Source organism: Benincasa hispida, chromosome 9 (assembly GCF_027475165.1).
Source record: "Benincasa hispida cultivar pf3 chromosome 9, pf3_genome.v1.1, whole genome shotgun sequence".
Classification (NCBI taxonomy): domain Eukaryota; kingdom Viridiplantae; phylum Streptophyta; class Magnoliopsida; order Cucurbitales; family Cucurbitaceae; genus Benincasa; species Benincasa hispida.
The window spans coordinates 74757520-74781869 of record NC_143486.1 but is presented as its reverse complement, the minus strand read 5'-3'; the positions used below and the strand labels follow the sequence as shown (position 1 = coordinate 74781869).

At 34.1% G+C, this 24350-nt stretch overlaps 2 protein-coding genes across 2 annotated transcripts; one reads left to right on the top strand and one right to left on the bottom strand.

Annotated features, from left to right (window-relative positions):
* Positions 1-2174: 2174 nt before the first annotated feature.
* LOC120087331 (argininosuccinate lyase, chloroplastic-like) lies at positions 2175-6927 on the top strand. Its single transcript, XM_039044316.2, has 6 exons — positions 2175-2635; positions 3016-3396; positions 4006-4154; positions 4563-4854; positions 5526-5690; positions 6401-6927. Exons 1-6 carry the CDS (start codon positions 2303-2305, stop codon positions 6650-6652), a joined length of 1572 nt encoding a protein of 523 aa, XP_038900244.2. The 5' UTR covers positions 2175-2302; the 3' UTR covers positions 6653-6927.
* A 211-nt stretch (positions 6928-7138) lies between these two features.
* Positions 7139-16671, bottom strand: LOC120085052 (P-loop containing nucleoside triphosphate hydrolases superfamily protein). Its single transcript, XM_039040890.2, has 28 exons — positions 16533-16671; positions 16202-16365; positions 15891-16037; positions 15627-15779; positions 15291-15535; positions 14798-14970; positions 14513-14637; positions 14133-14169; positions 13946-14037; positions 13723-13839; positions 13525-13638; positions 13340-13423; positions 13040-13247; positions 12721-12821; positions 12471-12569; positions 12217-12330; positions 11628-11744; positions 11472-11552; positions 10838-10909; positions 10668-10758; positions 10544-10572; positions 10326-10411; positions 9966-10037; positions 9612-9839; positions 9300-9432; positions 9087-9152; positions 8408-9004; positions 7139-7702 (listed from the first exon to the last, which is right to left on the bottom strand). The coding sequence occupies exons 2-28, from the start codon at positions 16334-16336 to the stop codon at positions 7391-7393; spliced, it is 3828 nt and encodes a 1275-aa protein (XP_038896818.2). The 5' UTR covers positions 16337-16365; positions 16533-16671; the 3' UTR covers positions 7139-7390.
* Positions 16672-24350: the final 7679 nt, after the last annotated feature.

Genomic DNA, 24350 nt, shown 5'->3' with positions numbered 1-24350 from the left:
CGTGGCTAAAGAGTTTAGTCAGCTATTCACGGACCGTTGGAGCTTCGAGCCAAAGGTCCATTAGGTCCCCAACTTGGATAAAGTCGAGAACCAGTGTTTGGGTTAATTTGAAATGTTCAAATTGACAAGAGGAAGTTCGATTATATATGATATAATTGGACTGGTTGATTATATATGATATAATTGGCTAAATGTATGAGATACATTATTTTGGAGGAAATTAGATATAAATATGATTTATATCAAGTAGAGGAGAAAATACTATAGTAGATATGTGATATCAAACTATAGGATAAAAATATAATATGATTATATTTATTATTATTTTAATTGATTAATTATATGATAATTAAGCCAAAAATCACACTTGGACGTGGGTTAATGGGAATGAGTCAGTTATTGTAACCAATGAAATATAAAATGAAAAATGTTTTCATTTTTGAATCGTTCATTCGTCGTCCAAAAGAAATCGCAAGTGCGCGTTGGTGAAAAGCTAATCGATCGCTTAAGCATTTCGAGAGCCTATGCGATAGTAACTCTCCGCCTAAACGATCGTCTACCTCGCACCTAAGCGATCGCACACTTATTCTGACACGATCGGATAGCTTCTTTAAACGATCATATAGTGTGCTGATTTTACTAAATGATCATATACCTTTTCCTAAACGATCGTTCAGTAAAACCTACACGATCGTGTAACTTCTTCTAAACGATAAGCATCGTGTTATGCGATAGCGCCTTTTTCCCTCCCACTTGCTTATCATGTAGCCTACACGATCTGGTATTCCTCCTTCCTCTACCAAATTCACCAAAGACCACGATTTAGGTTCTCACTCCGAGAATACTCAGGGCTCTTTAATGGTGGTGTTGTCCCCGCAGTGTTCGTGTTCGTACGGTATTCGTATAGTTATTATTGGCGCTGCTGCTGGGCGTTAGTAGATCGCTTGGAGGGTTCCGCAGCATTGAGTTCCAAAGATTGAAGATTATCTTCAACTGGTATGGCAACTCATTCCCTTGTTATTTTGTTATTCATGGCATGTCGTTAATTAAGATTTATTTGCATAACTGTGTGTTTGAATGTATAATATGTATTTCGGTCACTATGAGATCGGAGCGATCCGAACGCGCTCATGGAACTCTTCGGTAAGAGATCCTTCAGTTGGAAGCTCAACATGAATGTGGTTTGCCCCTGGTCTGATTTCCTTCATTATGGGGGTTAGGTTGTACATTCTAAGGGATAATCTTGAACAACCAGTTATGAGTGGTTGCAAGCACATTGACCACAATTGAGGGTGCAGGTCTTCGAAGCTAGAGCGGTGGATAAAGGTTTGAAAGAGATCAATCTTCTTTGGCACGACTAGAATCCTATAGTGGTAGTTGAGACTGATTCTTTGGTGGTCTTTAGATTGTTGAATCTTTTAGATACTGACTTGTTTGAGGTTGGTATTTTTGTTAAAGAGGCCCAGAGCCTCACTAATATTGTGAATATTTCTTCTTTTTTTTTTTTTTGTAAAATTCGAAAACAAAGTTGCTTATAGCTTAACATCTTTGATTTCCTCTTCGGCTCTCTAGAGTCTGAATTGATGTCATTTTAGCTTTTATGCTTCCCTTTTATTCTTGGAAATGGGTTATATAATTTATGGCCGTTGGTGGTTTGGTATAAAAAAAATTGTTTTTTTAAAAAAAATGGTACCAAAAAGGTAATTTTTCTAAAATTAAAGCCACGTTAACCCCAAATAAAATATAATAAATCAATGGTAATATGAAAAGTGAGTCTCATTTTATTACATTTGGTATTGTTTACTTATGTTTTGTACTCATACGGACTTTTGAGGCTCACTCCCAAATCTGTAATAAAAAAGCACAATTTATTTGAGGAGTGGTGAGTGGTCTATCCGATTATGTTTGAAAATTACGTTACCGTTACCATTATTATTACCATTATGATTATAGTACTGTTACAACATGAGAACCACGAAATCTGTCACATTTACTGTTGTTGTTACTTTTTAATCTAAAAGGTAATTGAAAAGTAATAGTAACAATAATAGTAAATGTGATGATTCATAGTAAATACGTTAAAAAAACAATTCAATTACGTCTGATTAGATCATACCAATTTTCATTATTTGGTAAATGTAAATGGTAAGTTGTAGCGTAGGAGCAAAATGATTGGTTAACCAAGAGAGAGGAGAAAAAGGGCCAAACAAACAAAGAAAAAGGGGTTAAATGTACCTCTAAATATCATGACACTAGACAGCTCCAACTCGCCGTCTGCCGTCAAAATCTCCGGCCGCCGAAGATGGACTGCTTGACCTCCTACTCTTTACCCGCCGCATTGGCTTTCTCTAAGCCATCCGTTTCAGCTTCTAAGCCGCCATTTCTCGCCGTCGTTCGTGGAGCCGTGCCGGTGTTTGGAGTTCTCAGAGCATCTCGCACTGCCGATGCGCCGCCGTCCGTCGAAGACTCGCCGGAAAACCGCACTGACAAGGAGGTTAAGCTTTGGGGCGGTCGTTTCGAGGAGAGCGTCACCGATGCAGTTGAGCGATTTACCGAATCGATCTCCTACGATAAGCAGCTTTACAAGCACGATATCAGAGGGAGTCGAGCTCATGCTACTATGCTAGCTAAGCAGGTTCATTTTGATTCCTCTATGTCTCTGAATAAACAAAATGGCATTTGTTCGATGGTGCTCTTTCGTTTTTCTCTTTTCGAGCGTTGCATTTCCTTCAACTTCTCTAACAATCTTGCAGAAGAAGAGAAACGAATTCATTTCGCCATTTTTCGGTGATTTTATTCTTTTAATTTCTTTCTTGAGAGGGGTAATTTGAGCGAATACATTGATTTAAGATTGCGGACAATATTCAAACTCCTTAACGTAATTGTAGTTTACCAGTTGGGTAGTTGGTTGAATTTGTCCATCATGTATTAGATGAACTGAGATATCATATGGGGTTCTCATATCATGAATTTTTTCCTTTTGTGTCTTTAATGATTGGAAACTTATTACTTTAGGGATTGATGAGTGTTCATGAAAGGGACAGTATTCTTGAAGGTTTGGATAAAATTGAGAGGCAAATTGAAAGTGGTGATTTTGTTTGGAGAACGGATAGGGAGGATGTTCATATGAACATTGAGGCTGCCTTGATTGATATGATTGGTGAACCTGCAAAGAAGCTACATACTGCTCGAAGCCGCAACGATCAAGTTCTGACTGATTTTCGATTGTGGTGCCGGGATGCAATTGATACTATATTAGATGCTATGAAGTACCTGCAAGTTTCCATGGTAACTCTAGCATTGAAGAACGAGGGATTAATCGTTCCGGGTTATACACATTTACAAAGAGCGCAACCAGTTCTACTCCAACATCTGCTCTTAGCATTTGTAGAGCAGGTAAGCTTGATCTTCTGGTGCAGTTCCTCTGGCTTCCTTCACCAAAGCCTTAAGAGCTTAGTTTTAACTTTCCAGGATAAGCAATAGACAACAAACAAAAACGATTTCAAGGCTTGTACTTTTTAGGAATTAGGGTTATTTCATCACGATCTCCTTAAACTCTCATCCAATTTATCGATAGTGTTATTGACTGCTTGATTGTTTATCATAACTTCATTTTTTTTAATTCAAAAACAGATATTTTTGTTAAATAAAAGAACAATGGCTTATAGATTATTCACATATGTCTGTTGTCCTTCTGTATATCATTTTTTTAAAAGAATCATGTGAGCTCATGCAATTTCAAGTGTACATTGAAAACATTTGGATTTATATGTTGATCCTTTGACCAATGGTGATTATCTGATGTCACTATGATGATTGGTTTTTTCTTTTTCTAATGATCAGTTGGCAAATGGGTCAATAGTTTGTCACTAGATCTGAATAACAATCGACCTTACTCATGGTTTACTAAATAAAATGTGGTTTAAGCAGTTTGTTTTTTTTTTTTTTCTTTTTCAACTTAAAATCTTTAGAAGACTTGATTGTTGCAAAATCATTGTTTTATAGCTTGAAAGAGATGCTGGTCGTTTGTCGGATTGCAGAGTTAGGCTAAATCTTTGCCCGCTAGGTGCATGTGCGCTGGCTGGCACAGGCCTTCCCATTGATCGCTTTATGACTGCTGAGGCTTTAGGGTTCACAGCTCCCCTGAGAAACAGGTATAAAACTTCACTAAAAATCTGTCAGAGTCACAAAAGATCATCTTCCTGTTTGATTTGCTATTTAAAGATATTCCTGAGATACGTGTGTATGTGGGTGGTAGTTCATCTCAATGTGTCGATATCTTTTTTTATGTTCGCTCTCTTGTTCAAAATTGCTCTCAGTAAACTAAGAAGCTAACCGGAAACTTAAAGTCATAAATGCATATTGTGTCTTTCATGTAAACAAAAAAAAAAAAAAAAAAAAATTGGCCATTGAAGAACTTTGGGATGAGTGAATGACCAACTTCCATGTTAGGAAGTCTATCTTTACTTTATTGTGCTTTCACTCTGTAGGGAGTTGTAACGACTTCTATTTTCACATCTGGATGTGTCAGATCAGTAGTAATTTTTTCATCATCTTTACAGCATCGACGCAGTTTCCGATCGAGATTTTGCCTTAGAGTTCCTTTCTGCCAATGCGATTGCCGCCATCCATCTTTCAAGGCTAGGAGAAGAATGGGTGTTGTGGGCTTCTGAAGAGTTCGGATTTATAACACCCAATGATTCGGTTTCAACTGGAAGTAGCATAATGCCTCAGAAGAAAAATCCAGACCCAATGGAACTTGTTCGTGGGAAGTCTGCTAGAGTCATAGGAGACTTAGTCACCACTCTCACTTTATGCAAAGGTCTGCCTCTGGCCTACAATCGTGATTTGCAGGTAAATCTTGAAACATTTTATTTTGACCATTTGTTATGTGTATGAGAAAGGATTGACACTTCCAAAGTGAATTTTGTAGAGGCTTTAGGCATGTTTGGGAGCTGAGTTGGTTAAGATCACTTTTGACATTTTTAAAATCACTTTGAAACATGCTTTTAGTTATTCAAAATTAATTTTGATGGTATGAAAATTGCACTTAAAAATGTAAACTTAAATATTAAATTAATTTTGAGTGATTAAAGATGTATTTTGGAGTGATTTTGGATATAACAAAAGTGATTTTAACCATTTTAAAATCACTCTTAAATATGCACTTACATAACAAGAGAGTGTTTTTGTTGTTTAGGCATTTTTTTATAACATATTTGAGAGTGATTTTGAATTATTTAAAATCAATTTTGTCATATTCAAAAGTACTACGAACATGCCAACTTTGATGGTATGAAAAAAAAACCACTTTAAAAAATGTTGAATCAAACATTAAATTAAATTTGAATGATTTAAGTTATGTTTTAGAGTCATCTTAAATGTGACAAAAGTTATTATGATCCATTCAAAATCACTCCCAAACATGTTTTTAATTCTCGGGCTAACGCTTCATTTTACTGTCAATTTTTTCTTAATGATGTTCTTAGTTATTTTCAATACAAATACGTTTCCATATTGAACAGGAAGACAAGGAACCTGTATTTGACAGCGTAAAGACAATATTGGGGATGCTTGAAGTGTCAGCTGAGTTTGCTCAGAATATTTCTTTCAATCGGGAGAGAATAGAAAAGGCTTTACCTGCTGGTTATCTTGATGCCACAACACTCGCTGATTACCTCGTGAAGAAGGTAACCAGTTCCCGTTGGTTTTACTTTCAGATATCTTTTTATTATTATTATTAAAAAAGACAGAAAAAAAAGACAAGGGAATTAGTAAAAAACAATTCATCTATAAATAATATTTATAAATTAATGAAAGAGTTGGTATTCTTGGAAAATTACCTTTTTCAATCCTCATTTTGATTTCTTAAAATGTACCTCTTTTTAATTTAAAATGTGATATAATCATTTAAAATAATAATAAAAAAATACTTTGGGGACCTTTTAAACCTTTCCTTAACAACTCAAGAACTAAAAAAAGTATATTTTGAAAATCTTGGGACCAAATGCACTTATTCTAATAAACTCAGGGTCTAAAAATGTATGTTTTGAAAACTCAGAGACCAAACACACCTATTTCTTAAAACTCGAGGAATAAAAAGGTTGTTTTCCCTCATTTTTTTAAGCGACGTAGTATTTCAGATTACTATATGGAAACCAACATCGAGTAGTCTGTTATTGCACTACATAGCATTTTCATATTAGCCACTAGGATTTTTAAGGCCTCCATTGTAAAATTCTTTCCCACTAGAACAAAAAAGACTAAAGAAAAGAGAACCAACTTCAAAATATCTAAGACCTGCTTAATTGTGTAGAATCAAATTCGATACACATTCATTGATGTTTCAGTCCGACTATCGACCCCTTGATCATGCTTCTATTTGTCTGTTCTTTTGCAGGGCATACCTTTCAGAACAGGTCATGACATAGTTGGAAAGTCTGTTGCCTTGTGTGTCACAAAAAATTGCTGCCTCCAGGACTTGAGTCTGGATGAGCTAAGAAGCATAAGTCCAGTATTTGAAGAGGATGTTTACGAGTTTCTCGGAGCCGAGAATGCGATCAATAAATTTTGTTCATACGGTTCCACAGGAAAAGCCTGTGTTGCTACTCAAATCGAATACTGGATCAATAAACTCGAAATCAATGTGTAGATCTGGTGCAAGGTCCTGCAGTGCAACATCTTGGGGCTATAGGTATGAGTTTTAGCATGTATGAATAATTATGGGTTTAAATTAGGATATAATTAAGGCATCTGTTTGCAAGGGGAAAGTATTCTATACGAATGTTTATTGTCGAATTTTTTCTCTTAACCAAATGTTGATGGTTCATTTATTCTCTAAACGTTAAAGAAATTTTATAACCAAGTAGGTATGAATATTTGAATCTTCAACTTCATAAGGAGAAGTACACATCAATTATGACAAAACCATGTGTATGCATGTTACTTATTTTAATATGCTTCACGTATGTATAACATAATTTCAATCCACATAAACCAGAGACAAGCATTGAACAAATGGATAGCTGGAAAAAGTATTATATTGAAGGCCAAAATAGTTATTTTGTAAAAGTTTCGATAATAAAATAGCTAGTTTGAAAATTTAAGAATCAAAATCGTTCACATTAGACTAAGGAAATTTAAACATAAAAAACAGGTCATCAAATTCATTTTTGCAGCAGCAGCTGCATCGTTAATATAGTTAATAGAAAGTCTACAAAACTAGATCAGAATAATTATAAGAATTCCAAGGGAATAAAAGATTCCCAGAAACAATGAATTAGTTCGTGAAGTAAGCCTCTAAAATACATCAACACAAATCTTTTCAAACTTATCTACGAACCAACGGATCATTTTTTTTTCCCGCCGTTTACACTCCAAACACACCTATTTAACGGTTGCAATTCTCTTTCTCATCCACTCTTTTTGGAACAATGAGTTCATGTTCTTTGTTGCCGCTGACCGAATCTTCCGGCTGCTCGGAGTTTCTTTCTCTCAGTAGGTTCCCACCATTCGCAGCAGCGGATCGCATAGCTCGGGGAAGTTTCAACGGGATGTTGACAGGCTCGTTTTGCTCGTTCTCAATCTTCTGGGTGGAGTCGGGTTTTTCTGGTTGGGAAGATGCTTGTGGGGTTGGAATTAGTTGAATTGTAGATTTTCTCCATTTCTTTCTCTGGTTTGGCTTGTTTGTCTTTGATTTCACCTGTTTGGTTAGGACAAAAAAATGGTAAAAGAAGTGAATTAGAACACTCAAAATAAAAGTTAATTCACAACTTTCGTCCCTGTTGTTTTGGAAAGGTCAGGACTTAGTCTGTACAATTTTAAATTTAAGTCTTATATAGTTTGATAAAACCTTTCATAAATAGATGGGCATTTTATCAAATCATAAAGACTAAATTCGAACTTTATTCAAATCATATAGACTAAATTCTAACTATAAACCATCGAGACTAAATTCTAATTATAAATTATAGGAACTAAATTCTATCTTTGTCCAAACTATAGAAGCTAGATTTGCCGATCTAACCTAAAATGGTTAGCACTTTTTTTCTTATCACTAAGTAAGAATTTGAGTTCATTTACAACTAATCTCAAGAAACAATGACCTACTCTATAATGTTTACTCGTCAAGATTCGTCTTCAAAGTCCCTCTACTTTTTTCACTTGTCCAGGACTACTGACCTCAAAATGGATATCAAAATTTGAAAGGCTTGACGAATAAATAATATGTAACATTTGTCCAAAATAGGCATCAAGATTTTCAAAGGCTCAACACTTTGAATGAAATTATGTTCATGATAGATTTACCACAGTAATCTCTTACCTATTCGATATGACATAACTATCATTATATGAATGACAAAAAAAAAAAGAAAAGAGTTGGCTAATAAGGAGAATGAAAACATACCAATGTGTTTCCGATGTCCAATAGAGGCTTTCTTTTTGCGCCACCATCATCAGCTGTAGGAGCGTCGCTTGGTCTCTCAGCCAAAGCATTTTGAAGCAACCTTGCACCATGAGAAACAAGGTCGCGACTCTCCTCATCGGTTTCACCATTTTTCAAAGCATTTCGAACATCCCTGATGATTAAATCCGGTCGCATTGAAGCATCCCGATCACTTTTGCTACCTCTGTTTGAACATTTTGATGGTACGCACCCACATGACAAGCCACAAGCTCCACCATTCGCTCTACATTCGCACCTTGTTGTCTTGCAGGAAGAAAATTTGCTACAAGTACAACAATCAATGGTAGTAGCAGTTGACTCATTTCCACGAAGTACTCCATCGCCAGAACTATCCAAGTTGAACTCTATATTATTTATGCCAGCTGAGACAACCATACTTGAACGACCCTTATCTTTAGAGAATTTTTTTCTACCAAGTCGCCGTTTCATGGATCTCTCCCAATCATAATTAGCATCTTCGCCATCTGAACTATGATCTGCATGATCTGATTCTGAGGTATCCATGTCTGCTAGTGCAGCGAGAGACTTCCCGTGCTCCTATTCACAAATAGCATAGTATTCAATAATAAAAATTGGGGGGGAGGGAAGGGCTTATTTTGTAGGAAGAGAAGTCAGTTACCTGTTTGCGTAAATCGTAGTTATGCCCCCCACTATTAACCTGGGAATATCTTTTCAATGCTGAGTTCTGCAATTGAATATTTATGTAAAGTGTTGTTCTTAGTTAGGGAGAATTAATAGATTTTGAAGTGCAAAAATGTTTATAAGTGATAAAATGTGAAAATAAATGACAAAAGAAACAACTTTAGAGAAAATATAATAAAATAAATTTCACCTGATGAATAAGTTCTGCCTTTTGTGCTTCTGATTTTTTCAACATGCCACTAAGATTCACTATTTTCTGTTTCAATTCTCTAATTTCCGTATCCTTCTCTCTAGAAGCAAACTCTTTATCCCACAGCAAACACCTGACAAAAAGAAAGAAAAAGAGGGGGCAAGATAAGCACAAGCTCATAATTGAAACAACTAGAACACCATATTCAAACCATATAGGAGGTTGATTGACATTAGAAAAATAACAATAAGCCAACCGAGACGAACAAAAGTTGCTTGAGCCAATGCTTCATTATAGACAAAGGATCATTACCTTGAAGAGGATGCTAAATTCATCAAAAAATTCATAATGTTCTTTGCATCGGCGAGAGAGCGAACTTGATGCCAACGTCCCCTACCACCAAGAATGCGTTCACGCTCTTCTGCCTCCGACAAATGTGAGGCCATAGAAACAAGAGAGCTGGATGATGTAGCGAGCATATTTTCGAGAGCAAAAATTCTTGAATTTCTTGCACCGGGTGACATTGTTTGAGTACAATCACTGTCCAAACAATTTGAATACTTGTGTATTAAAAATATGCTTATTTGACAAACAAATATTGCAACCAACCTAACTTGGCCAATTCAAATACATATACATGTTAAAGTACAGAACTACTTGATTCACCTCAAATTAGCTCCTCTGTTTAGTTCTTCTTCCTCCTTAAGCTTGGCCAATTCTTTGGCCATCTTAGACCTCCTGTAATAGCAAGATTTTCATTACTATATTGGTTTATTTTAATAAAGTATATAATTTGGGCCACGGAGAAACGATGAGTATGGAATGACTTTTAGCATGGTGTAAAGTTTATATCTGTCGGTTAAAACATTTTTCAAAATTTTTAGAGTTTTATTGTATAGTTAAAATGATTATGAAAATTTCATGGACGCTTAGAAAAAAAAAACCCTTAGAAGTGTTTTTCATAAAAGTGCTTCTGAAAAAGTTACGTCCAAAACTTATCTCAAACTCACTTAAAAGAAAACTTACTCTTCCATTTGGCGTTCGTATTCAGAACGAACTTCGTGCACCCTAACTGTAACTTCAAGCTCATGCTCAATATTTTGCATTAAAGCCTTCAAAAGAGAGAAAAATGTATTAATTCCTTCATAAATTTATCTAAGATATCAACCTTTATGCGATTTTGGAATGCATGATTTGAATAGCGCTTTATTCTTCAAATATTTTGTTACTCAAAAGCTAAATACCTGAATTCCAGGACCATTTGATCCCCCACCTGCAGATGGAATACAATTCCAATAGTAAACAACCTAACAAGAGTGCAAACTAATATAAAGAACTCTTTCAATGCTATATTAAATTTTTACTCACCGGAAGTTTCACGTGCTGCCTTTCGGGATTCTAAAAGCTCTTTAAGCCTTTTTGTTGCCTGTGCAGCTTCTTCTGTCTTCCGTTGCAAGACCTGTTCTGGGCACATGTAACATCAGAACCGTCCAAAATAAAATTATGCTAAGGAGTGTACTGATTGATAATCGACTTACCATTTTCTGCCTTTGATTCAAAGCTAAGAGCTTATGCATCTCATATTCATTTCTCCTCCCTTCCTTCTTCAGCTGATCAAACGTGAACAACAAATATTAAAAATATATAATAATTTCATTTAAAAAAATTTGACAATTGCGATTCTAATTATATTGTTTTTAAAAGAATGTGTAGTATAAGTATTCATCCTGGAAACAGAAAATAAATCATCTCAAAACAATGATTCATAGTATGCTCTATTAGATTTATGATTTATCAATAGTTTAAACTATGAAAAGAAAATTCTATTAGTTAGCATCCATTTCATATCTTTTTTTAATTCAATACGTGGAGAACTTCGAAGAGGTAGTAGATGTCAATTATGCTTGAGTTACGCTCACTTTTAATCATATATTAATTCTTTTAATGTTGACGTATAATTAAATTTATAAGAGTATATTTTTGTACCCAATAAAATAAAATTAAAATTTTAGTCGTTAAATATAGGTCACAGGGTCCACAACAAAGCGATTCAATTGAATTCCATCAAAGAGATGCTCTCATCCCACTAAAATACGTTCTGGCGCCTGCAACATATAGATTAAAAATCAAGAGAAACAGAACTGCTGAAGTACGAGTTTTCCGCTTCAATACCTGGAGAACTTCCTTCTCTCTCGAAGCCTTCCATAATCTAAATTGCTCGGATTCCTGTTTAATCTTATGCTGAAGTTGAACCTAATATACAAAATCGGTTTAGAAGTTTAGACGACTTATATAAAAGGTCTTTTAATCTTCAGAATACAAAGATACCTTTTGGGTCTTAATTCTGTGGATCTCATCCTGTAATCTTTTTGCTGCCTCGTCACTCTTTTGCTTCTGTCTCAATAGTTGAGCCTGAGCGTCTTGTTTCTTCTTCAACTCTGAGACCTAAAGTCCAATATGTGAGACACTATGACATACAGGTTCATTCAATAACCATTTTGGCTTTTTAAAATTAAGCTTACAATAGTTTTTTGTTTTGTTATCTATCTTCTAAAATTATTTTCAAAATTCAAGGCAAGTTTTGAAAACTAAGAAAAGTAAATTTTAAGAACTTGCTTTTTATTTTTGAAATTCGATTAAGAATTCAAATCTTTCTTCGAAAAAAATGAAAGCTAAAGTTAAAGAGTTACGAGGAAACAAGCATAATTTCAAAATCCAAGGCAAGTTTTAAAAACTAAGAAAAGTAAATTTTAAGAACTTGTTTTTTATTTTTAGAATTCGACTAAGAATTCAAATCTTTCTTCGAAAGAAACGAAAGCTATAGTTAAAGAGTTACGAGGAAACCAGCATCATTTTAAAAACGAAAAACTGGGCCTTAATTATTGGAGGGCCAATGGCCCAAGGCAACTCAATTTACCTGGGTCTCCAGGAAATTCAATTTTTGAAGATATTCTTGCTTCAACTTTTGTGCCCCATCATCAGATGTAGAAGATATGTTTGAAAGATTACATCTAAGTTCCTCGATCTCTTTCTGAAAAGAAACAAGATAAAAAGTAATTATATATATTTTTATATATAGGCAATCTCTATATAAATATTCATACATATAAAGATTACATCTATACATATGACGATAATTGAGCTTGCAGTATATATTGAAAGAGCAATGACCTGTAAAGCTCTCTTTTCTTGTTCCAATTCATGGACCTTCTTTTCATAATGTTGTTTAAGAACAGAGGTATCCGTACCAGCAAATCGTTTCATTTCAGCCTTCAGTAGAGGAGAATGAATGTAAATCAAAAAGGCAAACAATAATATAGAATAAACTTACATGAGACGATCTCAAAAAAATCAATCTTATAGATGAACGGATTTAAAGAAAACACCATACATAAAAAGCCTAAATGCCAAATGGGTGTACCTCCTTCTGCTCAAGTTTCTTATCCAATTCTTTTAGCTCTCTATCTAGTCTTTCTTGCATTGTTGAATGTTCAAGCTCCTTTTCATGATCTTCAATTCCATCTGCAAAAACCAACCAGCCCTTTATGCGTTGACTTATCAAACTCAGTCATAATATAGACTACAATTATGTCCATAAGACCAATAAATGACAGAAGTAGAGAAAAAAAGACCAACAGTGAAAAGTTCGCATTCATTTGCAAGTAGCTTACTTTGCGAATATGATCCATCAAACCAAAATAAAATCTCATTCACATAATCCATAAAAGTTCCATACTCACCTGAAATATCTACAGCTTTGGGATCATATTCCGATGAATACTCATTTGAACATGGAAATAAAATGTTGCTAGACTGGGGTCTATCATCATCAGACTCCACAAGATCAACATATCGACTGTGTTTTGAACTCTTAAAGCTTTGCAATCTCTGTACTTCCCCTTCTAGCTCTTGAATTTTTGAAACATAACTCTTGACCAATTCACAATCCTAGAAGGGGAAAATGGTTAGGAACAAGGGTAAAAAGGATATGCATTCATTTTTGTGCAAGCAAATCTAAGAAAGAAAAACTTGCATCAAACCTTATCGTAGTTGGATTCAATCTCATCTAAAGATTTGCCATTCCGGATGGATTCAATTATCATGGCAAGTTTATCTTTTTCAACCTAAATTATTCAATAGAATAAAATTATTTATACGATAAGGATAGAGATATCAAATATCAATAGAAATTTGAACAGAGAAATGATTTTCAAAAAAAGAGAACCTGAGCATCAATAGCACGCTGAGACAAATGGTCGCAAGTGACCCGGCGTTCTTGAAGCTCCCGCAACAACTCTCCATTGCTTGCTTCAAGTAATGATATTTTGTGCTTTAGAATCTAAACACAAAAGTGATGGTAGTTATACCTCTGTATCATAGTACATGGCAACACAGGGAGATAATTACTAAGAATGATATAAACCTGCAACTCCTCATATGGTAAACCAGCATCACCACGATAGAATAAAAGCTCAGCTTGCAACTGTTCAATTTGACTTCGCATTTTTTGTATTTGAGCGCCTACAGGGTCTCGGTTGATCTAAAAATGGGGGAAAAATAAGTATAAGAATAAAAATAATAATGAAGAAAAGATCTCAAAGAGAACCATTAAGTTTTTAGAAAATGATTCGTCGATAGAAACTTACAACTGCTTTATTTTGAATATTACGAGCACGATTAGCATATTTCAGCGTGTTTAGGGTCTCCTCCGCATTTGAGTCAGCAGGACTAACACAAGCTATGCATGTGGATGATAAACATAATTATTAAAATATATGTGGAAAAGAAACTATCAATTACCGTTAAATTCTTCAACTCAATTGAATGGTATACCAATCATCACCGTTCTGCTGTTGCCTCCAAGAGAATCCTGTAAATTCAACTCCCAACAGTTAGCTAATTTTGAATGCTTTGTGAAACAGGATACCACACTTTAGTTATTAGACTAAAATTTCTAGCATCTTTCTTCAATAAAGACTACAGCATTTAAAATTGTAGCCAAAGGTCTGGCAACCTAATGACTACGTGGACTTCTAAGCTCTAGAAGCAAATAAAACACATTAACCAGCCACAAATGAATTGTTTTAACTAATTTAACCAACATCAAAGCAAACCAACAAAGCCATATTCGTTTGAGTGCAGGTCAAAAGGTTTGAGGGAAATACATGCAAAATACAAAGTTCCAAAGTTTATGTTTGAAAACAAAGACATGCCTGTAGCAAACGCGTTAACTTGCTATCACGGTAGGGAACATGACATCCTTCTTTTCGTTTCTTCTCATCTCCCAATGCACTTATGACATTGCCGAGTGCCAAAAGGCCTTTGTTGATATGAACACCTAAAATAGACGAGAACCACAAAAATATCTAATCACAAACGTCAACTAGCAACTAGAAAACATAAGTTTGATTCTAAATTCTGAGATTAGTCCATCATGAGGTTGAACTAGAAACAGAGTAGCTCTCATAAATATCATACAACAGCATTGTCAACAATACCTTCTTTAAAGCGCATGCCATCAGCACCTGTTCGCTTTGCTCTTTCAGAACCGGCAAGATCCACCAAATGGAGCTTTGCACATAGAATGTCATCGCATGTATCATCATGAGACATGCCTCGTCCAAGCTTTTTCTTTTGCTCCATGGTAATAGTAAAGATGGCATGTGATCGACTATAACACAATGCAAAAGGGCACCATGTTCATACTTTATAAGTGAACCAAAGGAAATACAACACTTGCACCAATTTCATACAGAAAAGAAACAAAATTTAATGAATTTATTTCTCATTGCAAGAATCCAACATGAGAATTTTGTTTCTTGTACCTCCAATATATTGTAATTCCAATGTAGGAAAAATAAAACATTCCAACTTTTACACCACAAAAAAAAAATGATTATAGAAATTGATGATTCACATCTAAAAGGTCATTAGACAGACATAACTTTATAACTATAGCATCTTTAATGATATCTTCTTGAATTTCTATACCTTGACTGGCTATTCATGTTGGTACTTCCAGTTGCACGTGCTAATGAACCACGAGACAAATAAGATGTCATTTCTTCTGTGGTGCGAACTTCTGCCTCGGTGACACCAACTAGCGTAATTCCACCATTGACAGTTTCTCGTATTTGTATTGGAACTCGTGGAGGAGCAAAAGGCTTTGTCCCTTCACCCTTTGTGTTAAGGCAAGTACTTGCATCAAGCAAATCAAAGACTTCTTCCTTAAATATCTGTTATTAGCATATTCACAAAATATAAATGGATAGTAGGAAATATATTTCAAACAACAAAAAGAAAAGTCAAGAGCACTTCAGCAGTCACCTCAATAAATGATACTCTGATCAAAAACTCTGTAGAATCCTTCATTGCCTCGACCTTTTTAAATATTTTTTCCATTACTTTGGGTATCACTCCATCATTACTTCCTTCACCAGTATAATTTGTTCCCATTGTGTAAGTCTTGCCAGAACCCGTCTGCAGAAATGACGAGCATTAAAATCGCCATACAAGCATCAAAATAACCATAAAAAGTCAAAGTAGAAACAATTTAAGAAAGAAAACTCCAAAACAAAATAATCGTTTGACCTGTCCGTAGGCAAGAACAGTAGCGTTATAGCCCTGAAATAATGCATCCACCAATGGAGCAACGCAGTCGTCATATAATGCATAAGACGGCGATCCATCACTACCAAATACATTGTCGTATGTGAATATATGTGACCCAATTTGAACCTATTGATAGGATCGAACCATTCAAAATTGAATCATTAAATTGAACACAATGAAAATCTCAACCAACTCAACCATTGCAAGTACACAAACATAAAGAAACAGCAGGAAATATGCAGAACAACTCCATCATAATTGACATATTGTCCAAAAAAAAAAACCAATACCTGAGGTTCGCCAGGCACAACTGTAATGCAATCTGTACATCCAACCATTAACTCCGGCGTAATCAGAGGTCTAATGTTAACAGCAACACGAACGCTTTGCGAAGAATCTGAAGATTTTCCATCCAAGTTCTCCATTGGCAAGCCTAAAGAGCCCTAAAATCAATCTATTCCATGCAAGAACAAAAGAAAATCAAATCACAAAACATCCAGCCCATAGATCAACAGAAAACGATATACAGCTCTCAAAATTTCTCGATCACATTTCTCCTGATTAAAAAAAAAAAATCAATCAAATCTGATAAAATTAAAACTAAAATGTGATTGATATTACCTGAAGAAGATCGAGAAATGAACCTGCGGAGATTTGGGGGGTAGCGCTGTCGAAGGATTTCAAATTGTTCGTAATGACAAAACAACGAGACAAAGCTGTTTTGCGATTTTTAAAATGGCAAAGTTGCAATATCGGCCGATTTTATTAATTGAAATGAATAGCGAATTGGCGCCCAGGTCCGGATTCAAATGACGGAGTCATGTGCATGTCACGTGAGGGGTAACGGCTTTCTTTTTCTCTCTCTCTCTCTCTAGCTAAATTTTGTAAACAAAATTGATTGCTGAAACTTAAGATAGAACTGGAGGTCTAAATCTAATCCTCCTAAAACGGGTCACATGCAACTCGCGTGACCTGGAGTTGCTCTTGAAAGATAAATTGTAATTATCGAATTATCCACTCAAATTAAATATGTCATATAATTTTATCCATTATTGCAGTAAAAATATAAGGGTTAAAATATTTTTTAAGAAGATTAAATATCATTTTAGTATTGTACTTTGGTAATTTATCTTCTTTTAGTCTTTTAATTTGGTTTTTTGTTCGTATATACATATTAAAAATGTTTTATTTAAATTGAAAACTAGTGTATTTGAGATTGTATTTTATAATTTTTTAAATTGAATAATGTGTTGTATAATATCGAGATTTAAACTTTGAACATTCTTATAATTGAACATTTTAATTATGTTTTGACGTATGGAATATTGTTGTTTATATTAGGATATTCAAGAATTGTTTTCTTTAAAAACAGATCACATTGAAATTATTCGTTTGAACAAATAATTTTTTGAAAACTTTTATTATATTTAATTCAAACTATATATTAAAAAATAAAAAAATATATATTTATGTGGAGAACTCAATCCCTGTGAAATTAAATAAAAAAATTTGTAGGAACGATGATTTAATGGGGAGTGAGGAGCAGGGACGGGGTGTCACTCCTTGGGTCTTCTCCTCCTTGTGAGCATCTCTCAACCTAACCAATTTTCTCTATATGAAATATGTAATAAATAATACATACATAAGGTAACAAAATAAGCTTTCTATAACCTTTAAATAGCATGAGTTATAATAGTCTTTGGTTCTTGTATTACAAAATAGATAACACTATCAAGTTCCTAATTTAAGATCAACAATTCTTACATGTCGAAAGATACATTTGAATTATGAACCTTAATAAATGTAATTTTTATCAATTTACAAGTTAAAAGAGTATATTAATATTAGGTTTAGCTTTAGAGCGAATATTACAAAAATAGAAATCCTCTAAGCGTTGTTACGTTGTTACATGTAAAATTCGGCTCACATTGCACATTGACTAGAGCCAAATAATAGGGTTGATATCAAATGATAAAGAATAAGTCAAATTGAACCAATTGGAATTAATTTAATAATCAATTCATAATTAGATAACAAATTAAATAGTATTTGTATTTGAATTATTTAATGGGCAAATTATATGAGACCCATAACTTTTTATATAATAGTGTGAGTATGCTGAGTAGAAACCAACCCATTGGTTATAGGGATTTAAGGGAACCATATAATCAACATATAAATATAGCATTATGATTCACAAAATACCATGTCTCTTTAGCCTCCTATCCTCATCTAATAGTGAGAGTCTACCCATTTCGATATGAGTTGCATAGTTGAGGAATACCACAACCACATATCTTTTGCAAGTTACGATAAGTTCCAAGTAATTTTAATACCTGGTAGATTTTAGTTTTACATTCAGGTTTAAATTCTCATTATTGATTATTCCGTATAGTTATTTTAGAATAATTATTATAAAATGAAGCTCTATGAATTTTTCAACCGTTCATCAACTCAAGTGATGAAAAATACAGTAAAGAAAAACTTAAAAATTTTGAATTTCGATATCGAGATACGTCATACTATCGTGCTATCGACAATACTTCACATAAAATTCTAGCTATTTACGAGTTACCACACCAATGTTTTCTTGAGTTGTTTTTACAAGTATCTTTCATCCCATCTTTGAATTAGATTGTGTGGATTGGTTCATTCGATTTAACGAGAGACAAGGAAGAGATGAAGAACGAAGGAATGATGGCGATAGTGATGGAAGCAACGGTTATATTGGAAATATTATTTTATTGCTTAACGAGAGAGATGGGAAAATGTTATTAAAAAAGAAAAAGAAAAAAAGTATTATTTTTTGCAAATATTATTATTTATTAATACAAAGGCCTAGGATTCGTGTTCAAACGGTTATAAGGCTGGGCCAGTGGGGCCCATGGAGGTATTCCACAGCAACCCACTAAATCAGCCCGTGCTCGTCATGGTTTCAAATAGTTGCCTCGTGGGGCCCACGCGGGTTTCGGTTCAAATAAAACGGGCGGGTGATTGGATCAACGTAAACTCAACCCGAGTTAGGGTGTGGTTTGCCGTTTCCAATTGCTTTTAACCATGTAAAATTAAATCTTAAATTAAGAGCCGAATATTTTTCAAAAAATCCATTTATATTTTAAATATTTTTTTATAAAAATTAATTAAAATATATCTGAAAAACTATTTTAAGTAGTTGTCAAATACCTCAATTTTTTCAAAATGATTTAATTTTTAAATTAATAATACTTAAAAATATATACTAAATCCACTATAAATTTGAGTGATTAAAGTCTTATTTCAAACTAATTTTTAATACGAAAAAAAATTGCATTCAATCACTTAGAGTGTGGTAGGAATTAAGATTGATTGGAGAATAGTTTGTGAAATTATGTTGGAAATTTCTTATGGGACCTACATGTTCATTAATTAATGATTTTTATTGGTATTTTTGTTATCTCAATTAATATATATACGCAGAGTTAAATAAATTATATAATTGAAGGGAATATGAACTATGAAAAAAAATGTATAGGTATTAATAACTAGTTAACTATAATAATTCTAATTTAATGAGGGTTGAATTTGAATTAATTTATTGTTTTGATTGAATTAATAGGCCAATATTAGATAGGTATTACGTCATTTTCTCTCATCCACATTGAAGAGATTTACTCTCTTCCTATAAAAGAGGAGAAACTAAGGAGATTACATATAAAAAGAAAACGTGATTTATCTAAACTTTGAAGATTATTTATCAAGTATTACAGCTTTGTAATGGATTTAAATACGTTTCCATTTTTAAAGTTTAATTTTTTTGAATTTACTAAAAGAGCTTAATTCAGTGTACGAAAATTTAATATGAAAAATAAATGAGTGGAATGAAGTCTATTAATTTAGAATTTTTTTAATACTTCCATCAAATTATTTTTTCAATCACACGCTCATTCGCATTATTTTTAAATCTGTTCACTATTGGCTCTCAAAAATAGATTTTTGCAAAATCAACCATCACACTCTCTTATAAAATTTCAAATTTCAAATTTATTCTATAAAAAATAATTTGATTAAATACGTTTAGCAAATTTCTCACGACTAATTTTTCTCCTAAATTTTCAAGTTGATTAGTTCAACGATACCATTTTTTTCAAATATTCTATATTTTTTTTATAAAAAAATCTACGCTTATTTCTTTTATATTTAACAAATAATTTAGAGAAAATAAAATATAAATTTAAGCTGAAAGCATGTATGATGTAACAATTGAAATAATTATGTGAAACTATAAATTGTCCACCAAAAAAAAATGCAATCAATCATTATTATTAATCATATCTATTGAATGAAAAATTTCGACTCATTACAAGTTGTCACGTCATTACAACGAAAACTCGAACTCATCGTGGAAATTATAAATTGGATCAAGTCAAATAATTAAAGTCACTCGGGCCCAACCCAATTCGAGCCCAAAAATTTTGGACCAAATTAAAGATTAGGCTCAAGCTTAATATTTGGGTCATCAACAATGGGATCCAAGCCTATATAAAGGCCCATGAGAAACTTCTATAAATAGAGACATTATCTCTTCATTTGAGGGGGAGAAGCTCTAAAGATTGAAGTCCTAAAGAATCGAAGACCAAAGCTCTTCGAGCTCTCAAGTTCCCAAGTCTTTAAGACCAAAATCTCTTAAGCTCTCAAGTATCGAAGATTGAAGCCTTTCAAGTTTCAAAGACTAAAGCACACAAGTTCTGAAGAACTGAAAATCGAGACTATTAGGAGCTTCAAAGATTAGGACTGTATCTTGACAATCTATAAATTGAAGATTCAATCTCCTCAAACTCAAGAAAAAACTCACAAGTTGATCAACAAACCAAAGGTCGATCCTCCCTCCAAGAAGATCATTAAGCCCAAAGGTCGATCATCAAGAAGATCAACGGGCTTAACATTAAAGTTTAGTTTTCGAGAGAAAGTATCAAAGGATTATATATTAGAGATCATACTCATTATACTGAAATTAATACAAATACAAATTTTAAATTCCATGAATTAAATTTCTCTAAAATCTCGTGAGAACAATAAAATTTTAATATTATTTCCAGATACCATATTTAAAATTGAATCTAACGAACACTAAATTGTTTCTGTTTTACAACTGATTTTTCTAACATAATTGACAATAATTATTTTAAAAACTATACAAACTAAGTTTTAAACTCTTCTTCAAAATTCAAACCAAGTCTTATTATTATTATTATTATTATTATTATTATTATTATTATTATTATTATTATTATTATTATTATTATTATTATTATTATTATTATTAATTAATTAAGTAATTAATAATTAATAATTTCATGTAATAAAGTACACGGTGTTTCAAATCATGTATTTTATTGCATGGACATTACTATTTATATAATATACAACACAAATTTATGTTTCTACCGAGTTTTTTTTTAAAAAAAACAAGATAAAACAAAAAGAATCAACGATAGACTAATCATATGATTTTTTTTCCCAATTTATTGCAATTGAACTAAATTTAGAAATTTAAAAATATATCGACTAAAATGAGAAAAACCCTAAAGTACCGTGATTAAGATCGTATTAAGGCCACCGGCCACGCTTATATGGGGGAATGGGAATCAATCATAATTCGTTTTATGGGCTCCATCAGATTATTTTAGATTTTATTTACATGTTCATTCACAATCGTAATTAAAAGTGGGGTCCACCCTATCATTCATAATGAAATCTTGTAATCTGATTAAACTTGAAAAGGTCCTCGATCCAATTGCATTTAAATATGCAATGAGACCTATGTATTTGGTAAGAATATTTTTGTGTCAATTTCCATCATTTTCCCTTTGAAATGAAGTGATACCACTTTACATATGGAAGTACTGATAGCAATTTCGACCGCTTTAACAGTTTTATAACCCCATTTTCTTGGTCTTATCGATCTATCGATTATTCGAAGTATCTGTAATAATTTTGGATGCTTTAATAATTTTATAACCCCCTTTCTTTGTCTTATTAATCCATCGGTTATTATGGTGAAGACGATAGCGGCTAAAATCCCAATGCGTTTATCGATTTTACTTTGTTTCATCGGTCTGAACGTTGAATTTTTAAATTTTTGTTATAACCACATTCATGCTACGATTATCGATCTATCGCTATAATATTCCATTGATAGGAAAACTTTGACGTGGTTGTCTGATCAAGCCTCATGCATATGGATTTACCAGTTCCTTCATACTCATGCAGACGATCAAAAAAGAAATATTCATTCCATTTCTAAGGGAAAAAATTATCACAAAATTAGTGGATAATCATAGAAAATAGAGTTAATGGGTTGAGGTTCCATATTCACCAAACCAATATATATATATACACCTCAACCCCCAGCCTCACCACAAGAAGAAAAACTCTAGTCATAGTCATTGGATATAACCACCAGTGTTCGTTTGAGTTTCTTCTTCTAGATCTTCGTGCCACTTAGTCCTTCTCTAGCACGATGTTTCCTTGCCACCTCTTCCACCTTCCCCTTCTTTTTTTGGTCTTTAGGGCAGTTGACCGATATCAGTGATGTTTCATGAGGGGATGATTGGTTCGCACTTGGTTATGAACTAATGGAATAAGTTCCTACTGTCAGAGAAGTGGGATTTTGTGGAGGTTGTCCTTCCGTTGTGCTCACATTTCCTTCTACTATGTCTACCGGTTCATCATCTTCATCAGTCTTTTCGGGCTCCGACATGGTGAGACGAGTGTGAGTGTTGGACTCTTTTGAACTTCAAGTCCATTGAACAGACGAGTAGTCCGAGAAGCAGCATTCCGAGGAGTCGTCATGCTTCTCAGACGACTCCTCCAGACGAATCCTCCGTTGTTGGTGGTGTGACGAAGTTTGGTGGGTCAAACAGTGAAGATCATCAAAGTAATCATACTAGTCTTCATCGTCCGAATTATAGCTATAATCTAACCACATTTTGCTACTTTTTCAAGTGTAAAAAAAGAAGGAAAAACTTAAGTTGTAATTAGAAAATGACATACATCACTATGTACTCAAGTGCCAGATGTATGCAGATCCTCTAGGGTTGATTCCTTGATGAAATCACCTATCGACCACCTACACTTGCAAACCTCGCTTTTACTTTTATCATTAGCCAACCACTGAAAAAGTAATAGTTCACTTTTATTTTCCAGAATTAAAAGTGGAAGGTGCAGACTTTGTTCCTGAGGTCGAACCTCGATAGAACCTTTTTAAGGACAAGACAACATTTGCCTCACCTCCCTTTTTCTCCTTACTTTTCAGCAAGGATTGGTAAGTCTACAACTCGTTGAGGAGAGTGGTAAGGGAGTATTCCACTTTGTTAAGAATCGTATTGCTAACAAAGTGGAGGAAGCTCTCCGGCAATGAATGCAGGATAATGCTAACCTGACTACCCTCATCGATTTTAGACTCATTCATCTCTGCCACGTTAAAGTGGACCATCGTATTCAGCACGTGTTCACGAACCGAGGTGCCTTCCTCTCTTTTGAAGCTGAAGATGTGTTTCAGAGCCTCATGCTTGAGCTGTCCAGACGGCTGTCCGAACATTCCTCACAGGGATTCCATGATCTCACGAGCTGAGACTTTGGACTCGTGTTTCTTGGCCAACACGTCACTAAGATTGGCCAGAATATAGGCTCAGGCCTTCTCATTTGCCCGTGTCCAATGCTCATAAGCCACCCGAACATTTCGAGTCGCGTCCTGAGGTGGAATAGGAGGACATTCCTCCGTAAGGACAAACTTCAGATCCTCGATGATGAGTATCGTCGTGAGCATATGTTTCCAACTTGAATAGTTTTGGCCATTCAGTTTTTCAGGGCGCTAAGCAAATTGATAGTGGCTGATGCCATTAAAAACCATTGCTAAAAAAATGAATAACCTTTTATAAGACTTTGCAAAAACCACATTTTAATTAACCAATTAATTTTTAGCACAATAGATTCCAAGTACCCCAAGTGAAAAGACTTCTATTTTGCAATGATGCCCCAGTGAGGCAGGACAAACATCACTGGTGGGGTGATCGGATGGCCCTTTACTGGGATGATACATTCTCAACCATTAGGCAAAACCAACTCTTGGAACTAAACCTAATAGCCACCATTTGTTCGATCCAAAATAGTTAACCTTTAACAATCCTGCGTAAGTGTAACCCCTCGTTTTCGGCCCCAGATTCTCGCCCTAATGCGTTCACCGTAGGGAAAAAGACAGATTAGGACAAGAGACTAAGTAACCTTATCCTCTTACAGGAGATCAAATAAAGAAACGCGCAAAACAACCATCCTATAGAGAGACATACCCAGGGTGCCACCAGCCGATGCGCAGAAACTTTATTCAATCCAACGAGGGAGACCGAGGGATATGCTGTCGCACTTCCCGCTCCCACTTACTATGAACACTCTTTCCATCCA

Excerpts from the sequence above, each read along its gene's own strand:
- LOC120087331 (XM_039044316.2), top strand. The coding sequence starts at position 2,303 with ATGGACTGCTTGACCTCCTACTCTTTACCCGCCGCATTGGCTTTCTCT. Across the intron at positions 3,397-4,005 it reads TCTTAGCATTTGTAGAGCAG|CTTGAAAGAGATGCTGGTCG; the intron begins GTAAGCTTGATC and ends ATTGTTTTATAG. Across the intron at positions 4,855-5,525 it reads CCTACAATCGTGATTTGCAG|GAAGACAAGGAACCTGTATT; the intron begins GTAAATCTTGAA and ends CATATTGAACAG.
- LOC120085052 (XM_039040890.2), bottom strand. The coding sequence starts at position 16,336 with ATGGAGAACTTGGATGGAAAATCTTCAGATTCTTCGCAAAGCGTTCGT. Across the intron at positions 9,840-9,965 it reads AACAGAGGAGCTAATTTGAG|TGATTGTACTCAAACAATGT; the intron begins GTGAATCAAGTA and ends TTGTTTGGACAG. Across the intron at positions 9,433-9,611 it reads AATTTAGCATCCTCTTCAAG|GTGTTTGCTGTGGGATAAAG; the intron begins GTAATGATCCTT and ends TCTTTTTGTCAG.